A 12060-nucleotide genomic window follows, 5' to 3' on the forward strand; every position below is an offset into this window, starting at 1 on the left:
CCCTTCAATAAAGTGACAACTGAAAGTAGATGTTGATCATTATCTAGTGAAAGCTAGAGAAGCGTAGCTTCTCTATAGTAAGGTGTCCACGTCTGTCACACTGCCGTAATCTAATTGAACTCCGGTGTCCGCCATTTATCCTCGGCGGATACCACAAATTAATTATGCTTCGCTGATATAGAAAATTTCAACAACTTTGGCCTTACAAATAAATTGGCATTTATTTTGAAATTAAAGTTTTACCTCGATATAAAAAAAAATAATTGAAAAAAAGTATAGAATAATGAAGTTTATATTTGTTTATTAATTTATTACCTGTATATATAAGTATTTCATTAAATCAAATTTTCATTCTTCATGATTTTTTAACTTTTTGCTTATAAGATACCAAAGAAAATTTACAATCAATGCCTTAACATTGGTGGCCAAAATACTTATGTAGAGAGATAGTACAAATTTTATATGGTAACAATTTCGTAGATATAAGTATTTTGAAAATCTTTAAAAGTTTTATGGGGATTCCATTTTTCAGAATCATATTTGTAATAATTTTTTTCCACTCAGCATTTAGTTATTGTTACCCTTTACTAAGGTCCATCTTCAAATTGTTTTTCTTTTAAATTTAAATTCTCCATTTGTTAGCTTTTTTACCATGTAGGTCTCAATGTTGGGGTGTTGCTGTAACTTCCTTTTATATTCTCATGAGTGTACATGTTTCTGGAATCCTAAAGTATAAAAAGATCTATTATTAAAATGAAAACAAGGATGACTTTATCCATAGGTAAGTAGCAAAGTCATGGATTGGACAAGGAGATAAAAAGAGCATTTGTTAAAGTAAAGAATCACGAAACCTTTTATAAGATTTTTATTTCTTGAGTATTTATATATTTTTCAATGTTTATATTGTGTAGCATTACTGACAGACTGACGGACAAAGTAAATTACATACTCAATGCTTAATGGTATAGAGAATCTTCAAAAAAAAGTTAGCTGTCTATTTTGAATAACAGCTTAGAAAAATCACGTTTCTTATATTGTTACTGATGGACTGACAAAGTAATTATACAGTAGCTTTGATACTAAAAAGTTAGTTGAGAGACAAAAGAACATAAATATAAATTTATTAAGCCATGGTATTAAAGTTATTAAGATGTAACTACAATTAAAAGGTTAGTACACAAAATTATGACTTTTTAAAGCTATGGCAAACAAAGGAAATTAGAAAACAGTTTATCTACTTAATTATCCTTTTCCTTATATCAAATCTAATATTAGAAAGTCATTTAGAGAATCACTTAATTCTTAATTTATATAATCTTAATCCAACTATAATTAGTGATAACCCATAGTGTTATAGGGAATAAGGTTAAAAAAACACTTTTTTAAAGACACCAACAGTTAGCATAACTTGAAAAACCCTAACACTGTGGGGCCTTTCTATGTATGACTAAGACAATGTTAGGTGGGGGGGGGGGAGGGATTAAGAAATGTTTCACTAACAAACCATGTATTTTACCCCATAATTAGATACTGATGCACATTTTCATTTAATATTGATTAGTGCTTGTCAGATTAAAAATATTAGATGGCATAATTAATCTGATTTCATTATGATTATAGAATCATTATGAGAAGTTGATTAGATTGGTTAGATAGATAGATTGAAGTGATGTAGTAAGTGTTAGCTTTTTCTTAATATTTAATTTTGAAAATATTTATTTTGTTAGCTTATTTCAAGTTAATAAACAACCCAAACCTAAATTTAGTTTAGTGTTAAAAAATGTTAATAAATATATTTAATCAAATTAGTATAATAAATAATTTAAAAACGTTACAACACACAAAATATGTTTTAGTAGCAGCTTTATCTACCTATTATCATGGCCAAAATTAAAGAAATTACTCTAACCAAACATCAACTATATTGTTATCATCTACTGCTGTAGTGTACTAAAGAAAAGTACCAAATTAAAAATTCAAGAAATCACGTAAAAATTCAATTTCAGGTTTTAAAAAATCTTGTTAATAAGATAAAACATCTTAGGTTTTATTAAATTTCAACAAACAATAATAAAAGTGAGCTCTGTATTTGGATTTTCCTTTAAGAATATATATGTAATTAATAATATTTTTTATTTACATTTAAAATAACAGTTCTTTTAAATGTATGTTATTAATACTTTATACCTTATCCTTGGTGTAGGTAGTCCAAGAGTCAGCAGGAGCATATTCCTTTCTCACACCAAATACATGATCATTCTCATCATACTCATCATCATAATCTTCCTCTTCTTCTAAAATGTAGGATTGTTTTTATCAAAATTTCATATATTTTGCAATAGATTTTTGTGGACAGAATATAATTGATTAATGAGCACAAAGTTGTATCTAATTGCTATATTTATAATCCACTCGTGTCATAGCTGCTCAGTGTTCATAAATAAAATTGTCATGTAATCATATATTTAAAATGTATGTGAACAAGGAGTAGGAGTAATGTTCAATACAGCCCTGAGCTGGTACATACCTCAAACTAAATGTGTAAATTAAATAAACTGATAAAATTACATTTCTGAATTAATAATCCCATTGTGATTGACATATAAACTTAACAATGCAATCTATTTCAGGAAGAAACCTAATTAAATATAAATTGCAATCTTTTTCAGGAAGAAATCTATAGTAAAAATCATTGTAAACTTTATCAGTAACTCGCCCTAGTTGTATGCACCTTAGGAAATAAATCTTATCTTATCTAAAAAAAAAAACAATAAAAACATTAAGTTAGAAATCTTTCTGAACCCAATTTATAAGTTTGACATTTTAAACTATATTTCATAAATATTTATTTGTTCCAAAATGCAATCATAAGTTTTTCATTCCCTCATAATCTTGAATGGATATTAGAACTTTGATATGATATTAACAAAATGAAATTCATTTGCACCATTTATCATGTTTATTCATCAGAATGAATTTAAATCCTGTGTGAATAATAGATATTTAGCATGTTATGAAATGAAGTTTAGTTTTGCATTGCAACATTACATTAACAAAGGCTCTCAAGTTTTGTGCATGCAATCTTCAGTGGACTTTCAAAGTGTTTCTGCATTAAATTGAAAAGTACTAAATAGTCAATCTAATGTTAAAATTGTTAACCCTTATCAGTTCAGAAAGTGAGTTTGTTGAAACTGTCTTCCCTCTTTCATTCTTCTCAATTTTATATTATTTTTGTAAAGAGGAAGGGTAATTTTTATAAATGAAGAAACCAGAAAAAAAATAGGTACCAAGACATGAACTTCTTAAAAACACTCTTAAGTCTCTAACTTATATTATTATGAAGAGTCAAAAATGTTTTGGGTTTATTGAATTTTCTTAAGTAACATTTGCTGATATGTTAGAATCCTGACTTTGAATGGTAATTTGTTATGCTCTTGCATAGCTACATAAGCCTATGCTTTTAATGCAGTCAGTCAGAATAGTTTAACAAATCTAGTATTTACAATAGATATACACATGAAATCAGCATTTATAGCATTTATTGTAACACAAAATTTCTATTTTAATTTCTATATAAAACATTTCTCCCTATTTATAAATATTAGCTCTTACATGTAAATTTTGCAAATTTAATGGATAATTTGGTGAAATTTTAGTGCCTTAAAGTTTACCTAACTCTGGATAGGATGATAAAACTTCACCCAAGAGAATTTAAATTGTGTTTTGCAATTTGATAATTAAGTTAACTTCAAACTATTACTAGTTTTTGTTTGATAGATAAACAGCTTGAAAAAAAATATACTAATTTGTCATCATATTACCATAAATCCAAAAAAAATCCTCATATTCTTTAGTAGTCAAGTAAATGATGAGTTCAAGTCTCACAACCATGCAGAGTTAGGTCATTAAATGTTTGGTTGTGAACTTTTATTGTTTGAGACGCTGGTCTTCTTAATTATCCAGCACTATGAACAAAATATTATACTTTAATAATATAAAAATACAAATACATATTCACATGTAAAAGAATGAATAGCTAGACAGATAGAAAGTATGAAGCTTTCAGGTGCACTACTCTTGCTTAGAAAAAAACACCCTGAGGAAAAGTTTTATGTTTGCAAAGAGAAATAAAAAGTTTAGCAGACACAATGCACAAATACAATGTTTTGGGGCAATTGTATTCTTGCAGATGTGTATGAAACAAACAAGGATGACATCATCCATAAGGAGCAAAGCACAAAAAAATCATGGAGAAGAAAATAAACAAGAAAATTTAAAGAGCAATTGCTAACCAAAAAAGAGATTGCAGTACTGTAAGATTATACCAAACTAATATAATATGATATTCAGATATATTTACCCCTATCTACCCTATGCATTACTATAAGAGTAGACCAAGACAATATAATTTAATGTTTCAGTAGTTCCACTTTTATTTTGTTTAGACTTTAAAAGGAATATGAAATTCATCCATGATTATTCATGTTTTATTAAAAATGTCCTTTGTTTAAGACTAAGCATACATAGTTCTTAGCTGTATGCCAAAATTAAAATTTATATTTATTGTATCATTTAAATAAGATTACTTAAGTGCATATTAGTGTTCTTTTTTCACAGAAACCTTTTAATTAATTTAACAGGTTTTAGGATACATTTCTAGCTATGTACCATCCAATAAGATACTCATCATATTATAAAAAAATCAATATTTTTCTACACTAAAATTTATTGTAGTTAAGATATTTTTCATTATACAAAAGAGTTCAAAAGCTTTTGGTTTTAGACAATACACATAGAAAAAAACTACTCTATTCATAAGATAAATTAAAAACTTGTATTACCTTTAGCAAAAACATCAGAAACATGTCCAATAGCCAAATCTGTATCAGGACCCAATTGAACCTAAATAAAAGGTATTATTACCTTTTTTACAATTATATGGCTACCACTCTTCAAAAAAAAGATAACCCTTATTTTAAATAGTGTAGTTTACTCACTGTTGATGAAATGAACAATATAATGTAACTAATATATTAATTTAAGTAAAATCTGAAGATTTCTTAAAATAAAGAAATGAAACAGTTAGACAAATCCTTAAACAAATCCTTACTACTTTATATAATCGGTTTATAATTAATCAATTTATTAATAAAGGGTGAGCAAAAAAAATGCGTACCTTTTTAAAATTTAAATTGCGCGGCTTGTGTTAATAGTAGAAAAATGTAACGCATATCGTTAGAACCGTTAGGAAGTTTTTTTTTTGGAAATATAAAAACGATTCCTATGCTACGTATAGTTTAGGAGCTATGTGGTAAAATGTCCCAACTGGCTTAAAACTTAACTTGCGAGTAAGTCATTAAAGATTAAATTAAAGGGTATGCAAATAAAAATATGTACATTTTTAAAATTCTAATTGCTCAGCTTGTGTTAATAGTAGAAAAACGTTATGCATACCATTAGAACCGCTATGAAGTATATTTTTTGGAAATATAAAAACGATGTCTGTGCTATGTATAATTTATGAGCTATGTGGTAGAATGTGCCCACTGAATTAAAACTTGACTTGCGAGTAAATCATTAAAGATTAAATTTTTCCACTTTTCTCACATTTATCAATACAGCTCCTTAACTAAAAATAGCACAAAAATCGTACTTATATTTCCAAAAAATATAGCTTATGACGGTTCTAACGATATACATAGCATTTTTCTACTATTCACACAAGCCGAGCAGTTTGAATTTTAAAAATGTCCGCTTTTTTGCACACACTTTTTTTTCTCTTTAATGATTTACTCTCAAGTCAAGTTTTAATTCAGTTGGGACATTCTTCTACGTAGCTCCTAAACTATAAGCTGCACAGTAATGGTTCTCATATTTCCAAAAAATAGATTTCATAGTGGTTCTAACGATATGCATAACGTTTTTCTACTATTAACACAAGCCGTGCAATCTCAACTTTAAAAAGGTACATATTTTTTTGTATGCTTTAATCTTTAATTATTTACTCGCAAGTCAAGTTTTAAGCCAGTTGGGACATTTTACCACAAAGCTCCTAAACTATACGTAGCACAGGAATCGTTTTTATATTTCCAAAAAATAGACTTCCTAACGGTTCTAACAATATGCGTTACATTTTTCTACTATTAACACAAGCCGCGCAATTTTAATTTTAAAAAGGTACGCATTTTTTTTGCTCACCCTTTATATACAGTATACGTTACGAAAAATTACCGGTTTTTAAAATGGTCTAGCCCCCCCTGTAATTAAGTTGTAACCCTATTTTTTGTTTGTGTGATCTTTATATACATGTATAATGGTGTTTGTTGCGGTAAATTAGATCAAAGAACATTTTCCGACATTCAGCAGGCTATGAAAGAAAATATTCAAAATGAAAAAATTCCAACCCTAATGTATTTTAATTGAATTTTGGTTATGCCGAAAAATCATAGATTTTGGGGTCTTGATACATACTTTTTGGGCTCAGATTACTTGTATGAGAGCTAGGAAGTCAGGTAAGGGGTCTATGGAAGCAGAATTTTATGCTGAAGATAAAACTCGACACAACCCCTATGCTTATTTCAATTTTACTATGTGATTTTTCGGATTAAGTAAAATTCACTTTAAAAAATAAGGGTATGAATTTTTTCATTTTGAATTTCTTCTTTTATAGCCTGCTGAATGTCGGAAAATGTTCTTTGATCTAATTTACCGCAACAAACACCATTATACATGAATATAAAGATCACACATACAAAAATAGGGTTACAACTTCATTACAAGGGGGGCTAGACCATTTTAAAGACCGGTAATTTTTCGTAACGTATACTGTATATACATATTATAAGAAAAGCATTTCAATATTTCAAGTAAAGAATAATATTCAGTATGCCTGGAAACTGGTTTTAATCCAGCGGACATTAGTCGATTTCGAAGCCATACTGGAAAACATCTTACCCCTGTCCTCCAGCCACAGCTTGGAATAGGTAATCCATCAGGACCTAAACAATTATATTTGTACAAGGATGACAACATTCATAAATAAAGATGCACAGTGTTACATGCTGACAGACGGACATATATGCTAGTTTAACTTACTGGTAAAATAAGAATAGAAAACATAGAAATCATTATTAGTGTCTTATCAATTTGAACAAATAAGCGGAAAAAAGAAAAAAATATATAATTGGTAAGATAATTTTTAAAATTATTCTGTAACGAAATTTGCAAAAAAAATCTTGAAAAATCTTATTTTCAAATATCACTTCACTAGGTAGAAAAACAAACAAAATATATAGAGAGTATATTAGTAAGGGGATTATTTATAAATCCTTATACCTGTAGGACAAGGAGCATCCAGTCCTGGGGCGCCTGTCGCCCCCCGGTCACCTTTCTTGCCACGTTTGCCTCGGTCCCCAGCCACCCCGGGTTCTCCTTTTTCTCCTTTCAAACCGGGAATGCCGTCAATTCCCTGAGAAAACAAGAAATAAAAATAGCTTAAAACCATGCTAAAATGCAGTCAGACCGTCAAGAAAATCACATTTCCTTCAATTTGTCTATTACGGACGAACAGATTGACGATCATTTGGGATTATTGAATAGCTTCGCTACTAAAGAGAGAAGTACAAGATCAATTAGGATTGGAAATACGAGCAAGGTGATTTACAAAGCAGATGTTCAGTGGTCATGGATCAAGATTTAATCAATAGGAAGAAATCACGAAACCTTTCATATATTAATTTTGTTTTGACATTAAGAAATTGCCTTACAATCTGACCGACCAAATAGAAAGTTAAAATAATATGATTGTAGATAAAGACTTTTTGTATCTTTGACCTTAGCGTGGTGTTTAACAATATTTGTCTTAGCTACAGGCAGACTTTTATTTGAGAAGTCCTAACTGTGCATGGTAATGAGTTGCGCCTGTTTTGGGCCAAGGCATTCCCCCCTCCTTTAACTATTTTTTTCGCGCACTTTACATAGTAGCAGTAGGAACCATTTTTAACGTCTTTAGTTATGAATCGGTGTCAAGCCGAGATTCGAACCTATCACCTTCCCGACGACGAGAGAGTGCGCTACGTGTTGAGCCACAGTTGCGGGTATATTTATTCTAAGGTTTCATAGTTCATTACAAGTTTGCAATGGTTTACCTTTTTATCAATTAATCTATACATAGTTATGTATTTAAAGGTTTACTGACAAACAAAATATGAAATTTACATCGATATTTAATCATTACAATATCTGCATCTTTTTAAGATTTAAAAAGCATATGTTTTGATTTTATAAAAATAAGATTTTTACAATATACATTTATCTATCACTATATATCTCTTTACCTTCTAAAGAATGTAATAAGATGCTATGGTTTCTTGTAACATCAATAAGCTGGCAATATTTTACAGATACACATTTTATTTGTAATAATGGATGTAGAATATACGTGGATATTATGACAGGGAAAAAATCGTTGTCAATTAAGGTTGCTAACAAGGAACTACCTTATTGGTTAATCCAGTAGGAGGGAAGGGGATGGGCTAAATGGAGTGAAATAGGGGAACAGTTATTTTAGCTCGCTGCGAGTTTCTCTTTATTAGAGCATATTAAAAACTGGTATAAGATCCAAGAAATAATATATCCATTTTAGTAATGTAGAAGCTACTCTTTAAGTTTGAACTTACCCAAAATTTTATAAATGCTTTTTAACATTTTGGACACTTTCCTTAATTGTTTGTTTCAAAATTGCAGTGATAAACTTTTCCACCAATGATTTTAATCTACATAATATATAACTTTGTTGATAATTATTGGGGTGTTCATTAATTTATCATCCATTGCCTTATCCCCTAAGATCCCTGACAATTTTCCTTTTATTTTCAACTACAGGTTTTCTTATTAGTTTTGTTATTAGCAACATTTTGTATTTATTTGTTTTTGGTTTGGTTTGGTTTGGTGTCCTATTTCTATTTTCACAAGATTTCTGTGTAGGTAATATTGTATTTTCTTTGCAAAAGCAAATCTTTTCTAAATAGAGGGTCAATACTTAGTATGTTACCAGTAAATCTAATTGTTTGGCGTTGTTATTTGTTAACTTCTGTCTTATTTATGAAAGGAAAACTGAATTAATTAAAAGATTTTTTAACCATAGATGAAAAATTCAAAATAAGTTAATACTAATATGTTTTCAGATCATAATGACCTATCGACGTAAAAAAGTAATAGGATGTCTATCTGTCATTGTGCTTACAACTCTCCTTAGTAAAGCTTCTTATATGTCAAGGGAATTCAGGAAGCCATGAAAAAGATGTATCTACCTACCCCCCCCCCCCAACCCGGCCCCCCTCACCAAAAAAGTTTTACTTTTTATACAAAAAAAAAATTGTTAGTGGAGGGTCGTTTTACCCTCCTTCCCTATTTCCTCAAGTGTTTCTAGAGGCCTCTAGGGGCGAATCCGCTAATAGTGATATTGTAAGATGAACAAAAAAAATATAAATCACATAAAAACTATTACATCAAGATAAATATATATATATAAAGAATCATATCACTTTGTGATATTACAACCTATGATATGTAAGATATAGTATTCATGTATAAGCAGGAATGAAGTGGATATATAAATTATACTAGTTCCCAAAGTTTTCTCAGCACGTTTTCCCATTCCGAGGTTTCAAAACTTTGGGGACTTTAATCAATTCTTGATTGTTTGATACGAACTAGCGTAAGCAACGCTGAAATAATAATTATCGGTATAATTATATGAAGACAAAATAGCTTTCCTCTGCCGCAATATCCCTTATCCCTGTATTGATGAATGAATATAAGATGTATTCATGCATTAAGCTGATATCACATTCCAGATTCTTAACCATCCTCACAATATTTAATAATATTTTAAGGACAATAATTTTACATGATATCCTTCCATATTTTTTTTCTCCATCTGTCTTAACATCTTTTAAACAGCTACACCGATATTGTTCTCCTTTGCAGTAAAGCACCTTAAAGGTTCAATTTAACCCTTACAGATCGGGCCCATATTCCCACCTTAATAGATCATATTGACCCCCCCTCTATCTCGGCTTCTGTTACAGATAAAGACGTAAAATTTTTTTCTGGTGGTTCATGTGTATTTTAGAGAAAATTACTTTTTCTAGTCATAGCAGTCAGACCGCTCCTTAGCCGCTTTTTAGCGGCCAGCCGCTAAATTTTAAAACAGCTGTAGAGCGGCCAATTTTGCAGCTAGGATGACCAAATTTTAGGACGAACTTTTATTTTTCATAACAAAAAAATTACTTTTTCTGATCATCGTCAAAAAACGGCAATTAACGGAAACCGCCATTTTCGGCGGTTACGGCGGTAAAACGGCGGTTGGCGGCGCCAATTAATATTTTTATCTGTTTATTATTGCTCAAGGATTTACCAAAAAAATTTATAGGTCTCTAGCTGTAATAGAAGCCACGATATTCATGATATATGTCTGTAGTAAAAGCCGGACATAAATCGGTCATAAAGTCGGTCAGGGTGCGGTCAAACGGTCATAACACCACTTTTTTCATAAGGTCATTGATATCTCAGTATTCAACAAAAAAATTTTAGGTTTCTATCTTATATACAAAGTCATAATGTAGAAATTAAGAATTATTTAGAATTTATTTTTAATTTTGGTGCTACCCAACCGACTTTGACCGGACACCACGACCGACACAGACCAGATATCCTAATAAAATCAACTCTTGCCGACGTATAATTACTAAATTTAAAAAGTCATGAAGTCACAACTCTCTATCTTACCTACAAAAAAAATGACATTGAAAAAATAGAAGGGGGGGGTCAATATGACCCCCCCCCCCCCCCCCGATCTGTAAGGGTTAAGAGGGCGAAAAGGGGTACCTACACCCCACAAAGAGAATCTTCCTTAGAATAAAACTAAAACATCAAGGAAATTTATAGTTTAAATAATTTTCTGTAGTCCTATTATATAAAGTATTAAGTTTTTTTTTAGTTATAGCTTAAGATTTCTATAACTACTGAACCGACCGAGTTCTTCATTTTAGTGTCACACAGTTCTTCAGATATTTTTGAGCTATTTTTCTGCTCTTTGATCCCTACTTCTTCCAATGCAGAGCATATAGATGTTAGAGGCTACACTACTTATGGTTACAATTATCCTTGTTCTATAGGTAAATAGTGTATAGTTGACTTTAGTTAAAATTAATGATAAAGACAGAGGTGTAAAAGTATATTGTGTATAGCAATGGATCTATTATTACCTGGATCTTACAGCAGATTATCATGTACTCTAATAAAGTGAAACTTGTGGCTGGCTAAGATAAAAATTAACCCCTTCCATCCCCTTTATCCCATCCACTCCCCTCCTACTGGATGATCGAAATGACCAATAAATGATGTTCAATTTAGCAAGCTAAATTGATGACAATTTTTCCTTGTCATAATATCCATGTATATTCTACATCTATTTATATAGGCCAAATATAGGAAGTATAATATCAACATTATTAAGATGTGTATTGGGATAAGTTTTATAAAAAAAAAAAAATAAATAAACAATCAATTTGTTATTTCAGATTTAAAAAGAAAAAGTAACTGTTTTTTTTGGGAGTGGGGTAATTTTTTCATTTCACTTTTAGGGTGGTGGTACCCTCCTCAAAAAATAGTTATAAAACATCCCAGGACCCATGAGAAGCTACATTGTAAAGTGCAACCATATCGGTTCAGCGGTTAGTGAGATCCTTTAGTAACAGATACACAGTAGAGATCCATTTACTTTAACATAAAGATATCAACCAGTTGAATTAAAGGTTTCTAATTTTGACACTGTTTACCAACCAATCAAACTATAAGTAATTCTAATTTTCCCAAAAATATTTATCTCTTTTTGTGTAGTTATAAATAGATGTTGAATATATTGTATAAACCTGTTAGGGCTTTGGCTTTACTTTTCTGGGACTTAGGACAAATATAATTGTTGTCAGATACCAAGAAGTCCAAGAATCTAAGCAAGTTGTAATAAAGTACATATACTTCTAAAATACTTCTTCT

The 12060-nt window shown here is 30.1% G+C and overlaps 2 protein-coding genes across 2 annotated transcripts in view; both read right to left on the reverse strand.

Moving 5' to 3' along the window:
- LOC145324688 (very long chain fatty acid elongase AAEL008004-like) overlaps positions 1–12060 on the reverse strand; it is a 199798-nt gene that overhangs the window by 31061 nt on the left and 156677 nt on the right. The gene's annotated exons all lie outside the window — the stretch shown is intronic.
- Positions 400–12060, reverse strand: part of LOC145324105 (uncharacterized) — a 55012-nt gene continuing 43351 nt past the window's right edge. Inside the window, exons 16-20 of the mRNA XM_080166734.1 lie at positions 7336–7468; positions 6955–6998; positions 4842–4902; positions 2188–2294; positions 400–725 (exon numbers count right to left, since the gene is read on the reverse strand). Coding sequence (XP_080022860.1) covers positions 648–725; positions 2188–2294; positions 4842–4902; positions 6955–6998; positions 7336–7468 — 423 coding nt within the window. The 3' untranslated portion in view covers positions 400–647. The remainder of the gene's footprint in view (positions 726–2187; positions 2295–4841; positions 4903–6954; positions 6999–7335; positions 7469–12060) is intronic.

Source organism: Acartia tonsa, chromosome 7, assembly GCF_053477335.1.
Source record: "Acartia tonsa isolate MP-2025a chromosome 7, ASM5347733v1, whole genome shotgun sequence".
In the NCBI taxonomy this organism is placed as follows: Eukaryota; Metazoa; Arthropoda; class Copepoda; order Calanoida; family Acartiidae; genus Acartia; species Acartia tonsa.